Consider the following 16,678-nt stretch of genomic DNA (forward strand, 5'->3'; position numbering starts at 1 on the left):
GAAGTCTCTCCCATTTTTATTCTTCTTTCTTTATATTACCTCTGGAGAAGTTGTGTCCAGCTGCTTTTGCAAAGCCCGAGATCTCACATCAGCATGTTCATAGGGTATCTCTTCCAATACCTCTCCTCTCCTCCTCCCTATCCCACTTTTAACTCTAAATAGAAGAGATCCCCCTCGGTTTCTCTACTTCCTAAATTCAAGGCTATTGAGTGTTTTTATCTTCTGACCCTTTTTGAGATGGTACCTGCTGCAAAGCCCTGCTGAGCTGCAGCAAAGGTTGGCCCCACAGCTTGCTGTAAACCCCCAACCCAGCCTCACTCACCAGAAGACATAAAACCCTTCCCTGCCTTTAATACAACACAGCATTCAGCCTTATTTATTGTGCCAGACTGATTCCTCACCCATCTCTGTCGGGGGTTAATCTCTCTTAACTCCTACCCATTCTTTCATTGTACAGCTTTAAATCTTCTTGTAAAGCTTGAAATTTAAAGTGCTGTCAAATGACACCCCCACTGTGCCCATACCCCTGCCCATCTCTAGTGGGTTAAGGGCAAGGTTGATGATGCAATTTCTGCTCTTTTCCAGCTCCAGCATTGCTCCCCAGAGCAGAAGAGAGCATGGTTGTGGCCACGCACAGCCCCACCAGCACTGCATCTTGCAAGACACAGATCATGTGCATTGTCTGTTGGTGTAGACAAGCAGTGATTTTTACATCTTGGCATATGCTTCTGACAGTGCAATGCAAGACCTGGGTTCACTAACTTCCAAACAAAACAGACACTACTAAATGGAGTTACCCATTTGCAGTCCTAGTACTTGAGTATTTAGTGCCAGAAATGGCATGTTGGCAAGAGGGTTGAAAAGGCAAGACATGCCATTTCCATGTAACTTACAATTTAGGGATCACACATGACATGCTGACCCTGGTTTGAACTGCATGCACCAGGGATTCTCCAGTACCCACCAAGCAGCTCAGAGATGTAAAGCCATCCCTCAAATCACTTCTACATCTCTTGTTTCATTTCTTCTGCAAGAGCTATTGACAACACTACGAGGAGATCCTCCACTGGGGAGGAGGAAACTCCAGTTTAACCAACAGGTTACCAGAACACTCGCATTCCCACTGATGTTACAAAGTGCCATCTGCGAAAACATCAGCATTAGGGATACACAAGTGAATAAAGGGCATGACTCTTCACCCAGCCCATGCATTTCTTAGGAGGCTTCTGCAAGTCTTGAGACCTGGAAGTTACTCAAGATCTTTTTCACTGTCAGATTTGAACACTGCACTTGTCTTGTGTTTGGTAGGTAACATGGACTGCTGCCATGTCATGCCAGCTAAGAGGTCCACATACGTGATGCTAATGTTGTTATCATGGCAAGATCCAGACGTGCCAACTGGAAAACATACAGAACATACAGTACGATGCTTTTGATGTTTGATTTACGATATGAGCAAAAACCACTTTCACTACATGCTCCCCATTTTTGGAAGACGTTTTGCAGCCTTAGGAGAGCCCATTCTCCTGCCCATCACCCACACAATGGTATTAACACCAAATACCTCTATTACCTAGTGCTGTTCAATTTTACATTTTCTGAATTATAATCCATTATTTAAAAAAACAAATAAATAAAACACCCATTAAGAAACCTCACTCGGACTGGCAAGTCCTGGCCTCTGTCCACAGTGAACTCAACTGGTACAAAAGGAGGAGATAGGTACCAGAGACATAAAAGCCACTCAAATATATTCACTACTGCAGCATACTGCAATAATTTTCCCAACAGACTCAGCTCAGCATCAGGGGACAACACAGTGACCACACCAACAAGCTGAGCTGGCTGAGGATAGCTAGGGAGAAATAAAAATGGGGCTCCATACACAAAGCAGAACTAAATAACTACCTAAAGCCCCCAAAGGCTGGGGATGAAAAACTGGTGTTGTGCTGTCCCCATGAAAACTTCCACCACCCCTATGGAGCTGGCAACAACCGATGGGACATACCCATCAAAAGGAATGTGGGTCAGGCTGAGAAGTGAGAAACAATCCCTGCTCGTGCATGGGAAGCTGCTGGTCAGGCTGACTTCAGCAGAAAGGAAGTTTCAAGGGGAATATTCCTGCTAGACTCCAGGCTTCTGCCCGGAGCGATGACACACAAGGGAATTAGAGACACCGCCAGGATCAGGGCACACAAGGGATCTTTTGTTCCTCTGTAAGAAAAGCAAAAAGCAACCAGCCAGGACACTGGCGGCTATGCTGTCACTCTGGGCAATCCTGGATGTTCCCCCAAAGCTTCTAGCCTGCTTTCAGAAGGACAAATATCTTCTGCAGCACCCAGAGGTGTAAAAGGCACCAACACCCAATGCACCTCGCCAAGTGTATCAGGAGGACAGAAACTAGGAGCAGAGGAGATGGTTGCACTGCCCTGCAGATAACATGTGTCCCAAAGCACAAAGTGCTTCGAACCCCACAGCCACAGCTATTAGCAATCACCAAATGATTCATCCTTCTCCCACCCCAACACTTGGCTCCAATGCCTCCAGCAGCAGCACTTGGAGCAAGTTAACTCCATGCTGTGTATTTAGCCTAAAACAATATTGTTTCAGTGAACCAGGTGCACTTAGTCTCACGCTGCTTATGCAAGGAGTTTATAAAAAGCTGGTCACTCAAAAAATTAAAGGCTGTCACATGTAAATTTTAATCACTTGCCCTTTTTTAAGCTGTTTTACATGCAAGTGCTGCAAAGCATCCTCTTTGGGAAAAGCTTTCACTTAAAGGGGAGTTTTAACACATGCACACATACAGTAGGCGTTCAGATGCTTTCTGAACCACTGTGTCTGTAAAAAAGGAATCAGATGTTGTTATACACCCTCTGCAGACCGTTTTTTTCCCTTTACTATTGTCATTTCCTGATGACTGGATAACACCAGAGGATACATCAGAGCTTTACATCCACCTGTGAAGGTGCTTCCAGACCCACCTGATGGACACCATCAGCTTGAGGCAGACGAGAAAGCACAGGCCAACTTCACTAACAATTGTACACTGGCAAATATCTTGAGTTCTGCCCTGGCACCCTGCCTCTACAGGGCTGTGGCATACTGGAAACCCAGAGAATTCAACAAAAAAAAATAAAATCTAATTGCTTCTAACTTATCCCATTTACAGAATCTTAGATTTTGAGCCCTTTTTCCTTGGCATCTACTCAATACCATTCAGTCACGTCCACTGCATCTTCCCAGTGTGCTCTGAGACACTAATAAAGCTAAAATATACATATATAAATATTTATTACACACATATATTATGCTTTCTATATGCATATAATATACATGTGAGTACATTTATTGTGAGTATATATTTGTATCTGGTTTTCTAGATACAAAAACATAGAGATATATTCATATTTTTATATATTTGATATAAATATATAATGTACTTATATATCATGTTTATATATTTTATATTTATTTATAATAGATGATAGAGATGATAGAGAGATAGAGATGATAGAGATAAAGAGATAGAGAGCTACGACCTTGCCTTCTGCACTGGAGAAGAGATACTCAAGGTGACCTCATGGTTCCCGATTATGTCCGCGCACTGTTTCTCCTATAAAACCAGACGTACCTTGCAGCCCCCCTTATCCAGGTCTTCATAAAAAGGAGGAACAGTTTGCCCTTAGAGCACCACTGCAACTGGAAACTCCACAGCAAGGGCAAAGCCAGCACCGTGAGCCTGTTCACACGCTCAGTCCAAGTTTGCACTATTTGCCTGTGGCCCAAAAAAACCCATTTCAACAATGGGGGGTTTTGAAGGGTTTATTACCCCAGTGCAGTGCGTGACCTCAAGGAAGTAGTTTACTGATAAGTCAGCTAATGGAGTTCTGCTCCGCCACACAAACTGCATGAATATTATCCCATGGACATATATAAAAGCATGAAAATGAAAAGCCACTCACTGCAAAACTTCGAGATGACATTCTACCAAACACCAGACAAGCTCACGCAGAAATAACTGCTTGGTGACTACAGCAAGTCATTTATACAGCACCTCTTTGCTCACTGATGTTGCAGATAACATCAACTGTTTTCCAAACAATCTTCCATGGAGAAAGCTTGTTTTACCCGTTTGATTTTCTTACTTATGCTGAGACATTCTTGTTAAAAGGAAACCAGAGAAATTCAAACAGAATGCACATCTGCAGCATTGTTCTCACTTTTCTATGATGTGATCTGCATTGTTTGTTTTTAGAATGAGTAATTCCTTTCTATATATATATATATAAAAGCCTATGTATGCATACACACAAGCACACACTTAGACAGAAAACAAACAAACCCAGAAGGCTGGCTAGCTAGAGATTACCTTTCTGCTCTCAGTCACTCTACAAGTCGACCTTCTGAGATGGCAGGTTTGAGTTTTATTCCTGGTCTATCAATGCACCAGACATAATGCAATCGTTTAAAAGCTAAAGACACTGCAAAACAAGTGATAGCTTTGCACCAGTTTAGGTTTAACATGCTCACACACCTCCATCCTGATGGCTGAGCTGCCCATGTCTCACCATGCTCACATGCACCCCAAAGCAGAGCTGCAGATACAAGGCATCCTGCTGAGTCAGTAATTCAGTTTAAAAAGAAAAAAAAAAAAAAAAAGGCAAAATTAAGTCTTGTCCAATGCACTACATCCATCATTCATGAGACACACTATCCACACACCCTGCTCTAGCAGCTCCACCACTCTCCCTGCAGCACTGCAGAGGGAAAAACACAGATCAAGCTGTGGAGACACAACATTCACTCAGAAGCTTTCAGATTTAAAATACAGTGTGCTTCACTGTAAGAGCCATATTTCAAATAATGAGGCAGATTCCTATAATCCATGTTACAATCTCCATTTCAGCCCCATTTGAATCCTTCTTTTGTACCCAAGCCTGCAATTACCCTAATACCAGCCTAAGACACAAAGCACCAGAACAGCACTAATAGTGAGCATCTTGTTTATTAAGAGCTCTGAAGGTGGTTATTTCCATGTCTCCTTGCAAACAGCGCAGTCCTGATCATGCAGAGACAGCAGCTATCAATTATAGGTGGCTGTCAAAAGTAGATTTGCTCTGATAAGGAGGACTACAGAGTTGAGCATCTCTGGCTAAGGCTCTCTGTTAGCCCACTGCCTGCAAAATTACACAGGCATGTGGGAAATCACCAAGTTTTCCCTAGCAGACTTCAACAGAAAATTGAATCCTTGTATTTTAGACACATACCCAGGAAAATCAATGGGGCCTGTCCACACTGGTCAGCAAAATCCTGACATCCTCCAAAAAGAACAATGCAGCTTGCTGCTCAGCCTGGATTCCCATAACAAGGACACAGTCCTAAGCCTTTCTTTTTCTACAGACAGCTCCTCAGACTTCTAAATTCTTCTCAAAGTGGCTTTGCTCAAAGCACAAGCACTTGCTGGAGGGCTGAACTGGAGTCAGTTTGGGTGCAATTTCCCCAATCTTTGCCCATGGCAGTGCTCCCCCAGATTCATTTCTGGATTGAACTCTGGCTCATCTTTGATTAGAAATGCATCCTAACTCACCACCTAAAGATGAGAAAACAGGCTGCAACCCTTGGTAAATGGTTCAGTGCTTATTCTTACTATTAAAAGCCAAGGCTATAAAAAAAAAAATATCACAGCTAATGCACAAGTGCATCTAAACACACTGTGTGAGTCCAGACAACTATAATGAAATGATCCCTGGTGCAACAGCTTTCAGCTTCCTCTCAAATTCTCTTTCAGATCATGGCTCATCAAAACAAAATCCTGCACCTGTCCTCAGCAACACACAAACACAGAAGTAAAGTAAAACTCACACCACATTTATCTGGTGCAGACACTGCTTTAAAGGACCTGTAAGTATTAACACCAGTCACCTTCTAACTCAAAATCGCAGTGTCTCCATAAAGATGACTAACATTAGCTTCCTTGTTTAGTCCGATTATCTCTCCAAATTATCTGAAATGTGGTTTCCTCCAAGCTATTACACATGACATTTGCAGAGTGGTTTGAATTTCTTCCAGGAATCTCATCCAAGCAGCAACAGGAGAAGGATCCCCATCTGAACCATGATTCCACTGAACCCATGAGCTCCTGAGGACCAGAGATCCCCAGCAGCCCAGCCTGCCTGGCAGTCTTGGCAGCCAATAACAGGGTCAGTTCAGTAAGCAGAATTAATCAGAAATACCTGCCCTCAAAAAGATTTCAATGTGAAGCAGTTCTGCACCACACAAGGGAGGCTGCTGCAGGAACCACGTCTTGCATCTCACAGAAGGACAGAGCTAAGCACCCACAGGTGAAGACAGCCACCATGATGGGGAGATACCATACCAACTCAGGGATATAAAACCATGATAGAAGACCCCGTACTCTCAGCAGAGATGAAAACCTGGGTGTTTCACACACTATTCCACAACTTCATTTTAACTGCATATTTGCAATGTTTAATTGCCCATTTGATCGACAGCTCAATCTGATCCTGCTGACTGAGTGACCACTCACCTGGCCATCTGCTTAAAGGCTTCCTCTGCCACGGCAAAGATGTGAGGATCCATATCCCCCATGTTTTGGCCACTATACGCGTAGATGACATCTTGTTCATAGATTGGCAGCTGCTCATATGGATTGATGGCAACAAGTACAATACCTTGGAACAGATAAATGGACAGATATGTTACAAACCAAGCACAGAGTTAATACTTCAGGCTTTTCAGGGCTTGTGTTAGTTGTTTCAATCAATCTGGGGAAGGACTCCTAATTCTTATCTCAGCATCTCTTGGTAGCAATGCAATAAGCTCCCGTATAGCTACAGAGAAGGCACACAACACTGGTGAGAAAAGCAAACACATAATAATCTTCATTGTAAAAGCCAGACTTTGCAGGAAGAGTGAGAAGACCTGAACATTCCCTGAGCCATCACTTCGTAAAAGCAATTCCTGTGTAACCAAAGCTCTGCTACAACCAAACAAATATCCCGGATTTTCCCCTGGCTTAAACCCTGAGTAAAAACTCGTAACGAAGCATGTACCCAAATCAAAATGAAATGCATAAATCACAGGAAAGGAATGCCAGAGCCTGCATTAAAGGCCCTCTAATGTCTCTTTCCTCTCCAGCTCTAGGAATGCTGTGCCTGCCTGGAGGAGGCAGCGAGCCCTGGAATTAATGAAATTAATGAGAGGCAAAGACACACATGGTGCTTGCTACCTGTGTGCTCAAGGGAGCTGGTCTGCACCCCGCAGAACTGATGCACTGACAAGTTCCACCTCCAGAGTACCTTCAGGTTTTGCAGGTTTGAATTGCTACTGTGAGGAGCTCCAGAGAGTATGTGGCTGGTGGGACTGGGTGCTGTGCTCCAGCCTGCACAATTCAGGGCTTGGGCACACTGAAATTATAGTGAAGCACAAGAACTATCAGCCTGCAGCAAACACCAGGGTATGTGACAGGAGACCAAGGGCAGCCAAGTCATGTTCCCTGCCCCTGTGCATCACAAGGAATGAGAGCAGCAGGTCAGGGAGGGGATCCTGCCCCTCTGCTGCGCTCTGGGGAGACCCCCCCTGCAGCCCTGGTCCAGCTCTGGGGAACAGCACAAGAGGGACGTGGAGCTGCTGGAGCGAGGTCAGAGGAGGCCCCGGAGCTGCTGCGAGGGCTGGAGCAGCTCTGCTCTGGAGCCAGGCTGAGAGAGCTGGGCTGGGGCAGCTGGAGAAGAGAAGGCTCCTCAAGGGGACACCTTAGAGCAGCTCCAGGGCCTAAAGGGGCTCCAGGAAACCTGGAGAGGGGCTTTGGACAAGGGATGGAGGGACAGGACAAGGGCAATGGCTTGAACCTGCCAGAGGGAAGATTGAGATGAGCTCTTGGGCAGAAGCTCTTCCCTGTGAGGGTGCTGAGGCGCTGGCACAGGGTGCCCAGAGGAGCTGTGGCTGCCCCATCCCTGGAAGTGTTCAAGGCCAGGTTGGACACAGGGGCTTGGAGCAACCTGCTCTAGTGGAAGGTGTCCCTGCCCGTGGCAGGAGCTGGGTAAGCTTTAAGGTCCTTCCAACCCAAACCAATGCATGACTCTATGATATCCCAACAGCTTCACCTCACCATGCGCTGCGCCTAGCTGCTTCTTGGTTCTCTTAGGGTCATGCATCTTTTTCCCTTAGTCGCTGAAAACATGCCTGCAGTCACAATGCAAACCAAGCTGAAGGCCTATAGTTGCCTCAGCACTGGCTACTAAATAAACACTCTTCTCAACTACTTTATAACCAAAGCACAATGTATATAGCACCCACTCAGAGCTTTGCAGCTAAATCTATACCTGCTAAGCCCAAATGGCTAAGCCTAAACCCATGTATCTTCATTAGCACGATGCTGTGCTCAAGGTTACCATAAACATTCAGGAGAAGCTGCACTAATGAAACCTCACTGATTTTGGGTGAAAGCAGGCTTGCAGCTGACTGGGAGCATACATGCAACTGCAAAAGGCTGCAAGTTATGCCAGCAGTCTAACATTACACACCATTAAATATTTAAAGAAAAGTTACCACTGTTACCAGCCACTGAGGCCATGTATTTCAAGGTCACTACTTTAAGAGTCTTCTCCTCCTGCCACACATTTCCTCAGGAACCCTAAATTGGAACGCTTGATCGTATCTGTACCAGCCTTAACCACACAAACAGTCCCATGCATTTTGCTGATACCTTGCAACTCATCACTTAGAGCATCATTAGTGTGCACCACTGCTAGCAAAATCACCTTGAGTGCCAGCAAGAGGGTTCAACGTTCAATATTTTCCAATGTAACTAAATAAAAATGGCTGAATTGTCTTCTTCACTTTTGTTTTTTAGGTTGCAATCTTGTTGCCAAGACTGCTGTCTTGAACAGTTTTGTCAGGTCACCCTCCCCAGGAATGACGAAACTCAAGTTCACACATCTGCCTTGCATCACCCTTCTGCCTTGCATTGAGGAGTTAGATGACCCCCAAAGTCATCAAGAATAGGAAGGAAATAACACTGCAGTAAGGATTTTTTTTGCAGTCTTCTAGAAGAAAACCCACCATGCACACTTCTCAGTTGGGCTGCATCTTTCCGGCAGGCTGCTGCACTCCAGTGGTCTGCTAGATCCCACTTTTTCCCCACAGACTGACAAGCACATGCAAAGTTGGCCTCAACTCATCTGGCAAGACATTCCCACTGAGAGATACATGGACCATGAGCTTGGAAAGTTCCCAGTGCACCAACCCTCAAAAACCACCTCTGGTTTCGCATCCTAAAGCCTGTTGACACACACTCATGTCTCCCACCCATCCCAAACTCACAGCCCTGGACCTTCCTCATGCCACAGCCTCTGGCTCGTGGTCTCAGGGGATTTCTATGTGGACATACACTCTAACCCATCGCATTCCAGGAGCCGAACATGGACACTCACCACAGTAGGTGTAGATGTGGTTGGACTCAAGGAACCTGACTTTGAGGTTATGGAGCACTGCAGGCTCGTGCAGGTAGCTCAGGGCAGTCAGGTCATTCTCTCCCACCAGGATATCTGGATTGCGCAGGAAAGGCAATTCATTTCCTTGGAGGTCAATAGGATATTCGTAGAGCTGAAGAGACACACACAAGGAACATGAGAATACCAAAACCAGCAACTCCTTTAATGTCTTATCCAAGCATAACTCCATCCTGATACTACAAAATACTACATTCTGCTCTAAAGGAAGTGAAAGCCGCTTTGTGCTACATGCTACAGAGAAGTGGATGGCACATGACCAGGTGGTAGGTCATCCATACCTCTGGTAAATGGCTTTGAGCCATCCAAAAGATGGTCCTGGTGGACACTGGTGGTCCATAAGCAGAAACCTGAGCACCCCTGGGTTGTTTTCATGCTAGCCTTGGGTCAAATTGCCTTTAGCCAGCTCTGACCAGTAAGAGGTACCATACAGAAAACCACAGCTTCATCTGATCTAAGCATCTTCATGCTCTTTGAAAAGCAGCCTCATTTCAAACCAGACTATCTTCTTCCCATCAGAATGATTTCTCAGCTAATTTTTAATTCAGGTTGCTTTTATACTCAAAACCTTATAGCCCTTCAGGCAGAGAAGGACATGGAGAACCATGGAGCCCCTGCTGCTTCAGTATCTGAAGAGCCAGCTTATGCTGTTGAAGCACACAGCTGCCCATATGCTAACTACTTTTGACTCATCCCCAAATGAAGCAGAGACACCAACTGAAGAGAAAAAGTGCAATTTTCTTGCTTTACAGGGGAAGAAACAAAACTGTCTGTGATCTTACTTTGCACAGGGTGTCTCGGGAAGGGGTCCTGACACTCAGCTCCCAGCAGAAGGGAGGAAAAGGCACCACTACCATTGCTTTGGCACTGGGTTGCTACCTGTGCAAATAGCACAAGAAAAGCTGACCCAAGAGCACAAGGACAGGCTCCTGCAGCACATCTGACAACCTCAGGCTTGTTTTATACTCCAATGCCACATTGTCAATGACAATTTTCAAGACTTTGCACTCAGTATCAAATCTTAATGGCAAATACACCAGGGATCCCTTGTGATATTTAAAAACTGGCTCTTCATTCAAAGGGAGTACGCTTGCATACAAAGTACAGCCAGAAACCACAAAATCTATGAAAACTCACTTTAAGCACAAGGACAAAAGAGAAGCACTAAACAGTCGGGTAATGCATGTTGCCTGTCAGGAACAAAAGGCTTTCAACAGCTTCAAATGCCCCAAAGGTATGTATGCTCGGGATCTCTGAGGCGCACGTGTGCTGTTCCCTTTACTAAAGCTTTTCGACTTGGGACCAGGCAGGGTTTGATACAGCAAAGCATCAAACAGGGGGCCCTGGAAAAAACCTCACTAAGCAGCAGTCTCTTGCACAATCCCAAAATGAGAAGTTCTTGTGTCTCACCATGACAGTGACATGTTTATTAAGCTACCATCTACAACACCTAGTAATCCTTTAATCTCCTTGTACTTTAATGTTGCCGACCCTGTACAAAAAGCCTAGGCCTTGCAGGACTTTTTAGACCCTCTGGTTCCAGAGAAACATCCAGATTAAAGATCAAAAAGAAAGAGAAAAACCCTCTCCTACCCCAACCTCAGAACTAAAACTGCTGAAGATCTCAAGCAGAAGAGAAGGGTGGAGGTTGCAGCATTCAGCAGTATGTGCAGGTGTAGTTTGGCAGCCTGAGCACAAAAAGCAGTAGGAAGGAGCTGGTGTGAATGAGATGGGCACCCACCTTCACCCAGGCACCCCAAAAAGGACACCATTAGAACTGCTCTTGAAACATGCCTCTAGTGCTTTCCACACCCATCACCAGTTTCTTGCAAAGGCTTGAGCATTGCTGCTTGGTTTCTCCCAAGGTTTCTACCCTCTTGCCACAGGAACAAGAGAAAAGTCATGTAATAAACCTGCAGCAAGGGTCATCCCTGTGGCATCCAATGTCACTGGGAGGCAGGGACAAGCTGCTGCATGGTGGAATGCTGTAAATATGCCATCTTGTGCAACATGCTTGCATCATGAGGTTGCCCAGAGAGGTAGTAGATGTGCCATCCCTGAAGACATTCCAGACCAGGCTGGATGTGGTTCTGGGCAACCTGATCTAGTTGAAGATGTCCCTGCTCATTGCAGGGGGGTTGGACTAGACAAGTTTTGAAGGTCCCTTCCAATCCAAGCTATTCTATGAGTCTACAAGCACGAAGCATCATGTCATTAGAGAAAAAAATACACCAAAACAATAACTGATATGACTTGGAACAGGGATGGTTAGATACAGGATGGCAAACCCAGAAGGTCCAGCCACAGGGCTACTGGGCAGGGAGTCCACCAGGGAGCAAGTGGCATGCCTGGTGCTTCCAAGGGACAGTGAGGTGGCATCTATGCATCTCCTCATCCAGATTTATCACCACAGAGGGGGAAAAAAGCATCTCCAAGAGGAGCATCATCCATCATTTTCCCTCCTCAGAAAGCTTCCCTATGCTGGAAGAGCAAACTGGGGAGGACAAGTAACACAGCTAAGAGCTAAGACTGATCAAAGAAAAGCCAGCAGCACCATGCACAGGGTGCAGATTTCAACATGAATGACTTTCTCTGCAAACCTGGCCCATTCACATACTGCAAGCACCCGCTCTTGCGCTGCTCAGAAAGAACTGTTTTGATGAACAGCCTAATCAAGCATGTCTCATTCCTGTTCTCCACCTTCTCATTAAGTAAAATGGTGAAAATGTTCCACGCAGTATGGAAATGGTTGGCTGGCAGGGGACGTGAATTACTCTCCCTCCTTGGAGTATTTTCAATTCGGAGAAAGTGGCCTCTGTTAACTCTTCTAAGCAAGAGAGCAATCACCCACTAGACAATTAAAGAAACCCTAACTGCACAGTGAAGAAAGATGGTTTGGGTGGAATTCTTCATGAAAAATAGATCTGTTCTTCCCGCTACACCAGTGTCCTGGGTTCAGCTGTAGCAGTCATTTTTTCTCCTTCTTAGTAGCTGGTGCAGTGCTGTGTTTTTGACTTTCAGTCTCGGAACAACGCTGATAACACCGATGTTTTTAGTTGTTGCTCAGTAATGTTTACTCTGACCAAGGACTTTCTCAGTCTCATGCTTTGCCAGAGAGGAGGGGAAGCCAGGAGGAAGCAGAGACAGGACACCTGACCCAAACTGGCCAAAGGGCTATTCCATACCACAGCACGTCATGCCCAGTATATAAACTGGGGGGAGTCACCCGGAAGGCCCAGATCGCTGCTCGGGTCGGGCTGGGTATCGGTCAGCGGGTGGTGAGCGGTTGTGTCCTTTTCCCTTGTTATTCCTCTTATCATTATTATTGGTAGCAGTAGTGGTTTGTATTATACCTTAGTTACTGGAGTGCTGTTATCTCAACCCATGGGAGTTACATTCCTCCGATTCTCCTCCCCATCCCTCCGAGAGCGGGGGGAAGAAGGAAGAGAGGGGGGACTGAGCGAGCAGCTGCGTGGTTCCAAGTTGCCGGCTGGGCTTGAACCACGACAACCAGGCACCCAGTATGGGAAATACACCTCATGGTGGGTACATGGTGTGACTGCTTCCTTCCCATAAACCACCCAAATTTTGAAGCTTATGCAAATGCCATAGTGCCATGATCTGTAATCCCGCACTCTTACCCAACATCCCACACCATGAGCTTTTTGGGTTTCACAGAAAGCAGCTGCTCTTCTCCAGCCTCCATCCTGCTTTGGGAATGATTTGTCACTGGCTGCACACATGCCATGAGTTGTTTGTGCGTTTGAGAGCAGTACTTGCTAAAAAAACATGTACATTTTTAATGCAGAGTTTCTCATTTCCATCTTTTAGAGCTTTTTTATTTAAAATAAAAAATGGAGGAACAGGGTTTTTATAGGAGATTGTACTTAAAGAGAAAAACTAAGGCATGGAGAAAGCTGTTGCCCGGCAGTCACTTCTGTGCTCTACGTGATTTTTCTGTCAGTAGCCAAATTTGAGTAGATGTCACCATCCTCTCTCTTTCCAGTTTACTCAGCAGCAAAAAGCATAAACTGGTATTTCTAACATGCTGCTGCTATTAAAAAAATCATTCTGGTATCACAGACTAGTACGACTTTGCCACGGGATGAAATGAGATGAGGGAGGTCAATGGCTTTTCTCACAACCAACCTTAATGCAAGTGCCTGGGGAGGGAGAGGGCAAGGAAAAGCTGGAAGTGCTAAGGCAATAGAACACATGTTAAAATACTTCCTAAAAATATGAGATGGCTCAGGCTTCTTCACACATTAATTCAAAGCTTTACATTTCTGCAAAGAATAAAATGACATTGAAAAGCTTACAGTTTCATCTTCAAGTTTCAGATGGAGGCTTTTATCTCCCTCTTTGTAATCCTTGATAATTTCTGCGGATCTCCAAACTTCATCAGGGTCAGGAATCCAAACCCGAGTGTACTGCAGAACGAAAGGAGGAGAACAGAAAAAAAAAAAAGAAAGAGAAAGAAAAAGTTTAAACATAAGGAAACCTCAGGAAATTAAGTCAGAAATAAATTAATTCACCATGGATACAATTCCGCACTCAGTGTAAAATCAGCACAGCTAAACCATTTATTTCAGTCAAAAAAAAAAATCTTCTAATTTTAGGTTTTGGGGTAAATTACAGACCAGAAGTCTGATTTTCAATCAGGCAGGGTGTACACTGGCTTGTTACCAATCTAACGAAGCAGGGCAGAGTCTCAAGGCAAAATGTGGAATTTAATTTCCCTGGGAAAAAGACAGCCTTCCAGAAGCTTTTATGAACTAATGCACTTCTCCCCCAGCAGGCTGTACACCAAAACATATTTCTTTTGATCAAAATGACAGGTAGCTCCCCACAGAGCATGCCCTAAACCAAACCCACTGCCATAGGGCTAAAGCAGGCAGAAGACACCCAAACAAACTAGAGGCAAACAGGCTTCAAAGCTCCAGAAAAATTCTTAGATGCAACATTTAACCTTACTAACGTCCCCAGAGTTAGAGACACCCTTATATTCTTCCAAGGGTAAATCCCAAAGACAGACCACTACAACCCAGCCAAAGTGTCCACGAAAGGATGAAACCCAAGAGCAAGCAGCACCGCTCACATATAATGAGATGGCGGCATTACCCAAAGCCACACCACCTCCTGCTAATGAGATTTAATTGCTTTTATGATGCAGAGATAAATACTCTGCTCAGGCTGCATAAAAGCATCCCCCCATGCTGAGCAAGTAACTGCTGCTGTGCCGAGACCTCAGTGCTTGCTCTCAGGAGCTGGGACAAAGGCACTGCAGACCCAGCAGTAACGCTGCAACTTCCATGCATGGGTTCGCCTCACGTTCCATACCCACCTTTCTTTTGGTCAGAGCAGGTACCAGTTTCCCTGCCCACGGGGCTGCCAGAACAAGGAACCTAAAGTTGCTCCATGTCTGCAGCGAGTCACCTAGAGTCAGGCTTTTGTTGGTGGACACAGACCCACAAAGCCAGCCTGATGCTGGACTCAGCCGGACAACTCAAGAGTCAATGGGAATCCTTCAACAATCACTTGTTGGCATTTAGGGGGGACATGTCATAGAATCATAGAATGAACCAGGTTGGAAAAGACCTTCAAGATCAAATCGAACCATTCCCAGCACTGCCAAGGCCACCACCAACCCCTGGCACCGAGGCCTCGGCTACATGGTATGTGAACACTTGCAGGGACGGTGACTCCAGCCCTGCCCTGGGCAGCCTGTTCCAATGCCTGAGCACCCTCTGGGCAAGGAATTGTTCCTCAGCTCCAGCTAAAACTGCCCTGGGGACGCATGAGCTGTTTCCTCTTGTCCCATCCCTTGTTCCTTGGGAGCAGAGACCAGCCCCCTCCTGGCTCCATCCTCCTGTCAGGCAGTTGCAGAGAGCGATCAGGTCCCCCTGAGCCTTCTCTTCTCCACACTAAACCCCCCAGGTCCCTCAGCCCTTCCCCATCACACTTGTGCTCCAGGCCCTGCACCAGTCTTCCCCCAACTCTTCCAGTCAATAGCAATCACAGCTGTAGAAACTCATTCTTACCCAAAACACAAGGGGTTGGGGAAAATCGCAGCACATCCAAGTGACACCAGCACCATAGCACCAAAGACGGTTTTGGGTTTCATTTTAAGATGAGCCAACCCCCCAGCATACAATGGCCAAATAACACTCACAGCAACCCAAGAGTTAAAGCAGCCACGACTGTCTAACAGCCTGCTCTGCAGCTGAAGAGCAATAGATTTTTATATGTATCTTGTGTAATTATTTATAGAGCTGCTCAATAGCTACAGCAGCGGGAACCTTTAGATGTTAAATAGAGCTACACAAATGTATTGCCAGAACAGCAATTTTAACCGGGAGGGGAAAAAATTAAATAAATAAACAGACTTTTCCCAGAACCTCTAGCTCCCCACAAGCCTTCAGTGATTTCCCTGCCACAAAGAAAGGAAGCTGCCATAGAGAAGGGACAAGTTTGGGACCCCCAGCCCAATCTCCCCTGTCCTCTCCAACCGAGCAGCGTGGCAAGAGATGAAACATCCCTGCAGCACGCTCAGGAACCCCATCTTTGGCTGGATCATGAAAGAAGGACAAGGTGCAGTGGACAACATGGTGATGCATCAGCTTTCCTCACTCCCTGCGCTTCAGCCCAGTTTCTCCTGCTCCAGCACCATGGGAAGGGCTTTTCAAAACACTGCCGCAGCTCTCACCCCTCCTGCAGAGCACCTTGCCTGCCTTTTCATCCCCACCACTGTGGTTTCATCCAGTGCCAGCTCTCTGTGGCAGAAAGAGATCAAACATGCTCTAGAAATGCCTGAAATAGCTGGGGATCAGGATGTACCCGGCTCAAGGCAGCCTCAAAAACAAGATGTTGCTGGTCCTGGCTGGAATCCCACAAATCCTCCACCTGGACATGGGGCTGGGCTGAGACACGGACCTGTATGGAGAGGTGGATGTGAAGAAGGGTACACTGATCCTAAAGCAACCCCAAAACCATGGTGGTGCTTGCTTATCCTTTTGTGGATGAAATCTGGGTGCACCTCCAGCAGCAGTAAAAGCTCACATCAGCCCCTCTAAGCAACTCATCACAAATCACAGCCAGGAGCCAGCCAACACCCAGGCACAATGCAAGGTTCACCAGTGGTTCAG

The 16,678-nt window shown here is 45.9% G+C and overlaps 1 protein-coding gene across 1 annotated transcript in view; it reads right to left on the reverse strand.

Annotated features, from left to right (window-relative positions):
• LOC104409680 (unconventional myosin-Vb-like) overlaps nt 1-13,963 on the reverse strand; it is a gene marked incomplete at both ends in the record, with an annotated part of 107,367 nt that extends 93,404 nt beyond the window's left edge. Inside the window, 3 exon segments of the mRNA XM_010019617.1 lie at nt 6,551-6,695; nt 9,456-9,627; nt 13,853-13,963. Of these exon segments, the coding sequence (XP_010017919.1) occupies nt 6,551-6,695; nt 9,456-9,627; nt 13,853-13,963 (428 nt within the window).
• Between the last annotated feature and the right edge of the window lie 2,715 nt (nt 13,964-16,678).

This window comes from Nestor notabilis, unplaced genomic scaffold (genome assembly GCF_000696875.1).
Source record: "Nestor notabilis isolate BGI_N333 unplaced genomic scaffold, ASM69687v1 scaffold12028, whole genome shotgun sequence".
NCBI classification, from domain to species: Eukaryota; Metazoa; Chordata; class Aves; order Psittaciformes; family Psittacidae; genus Nestor; species Nestor notabilis.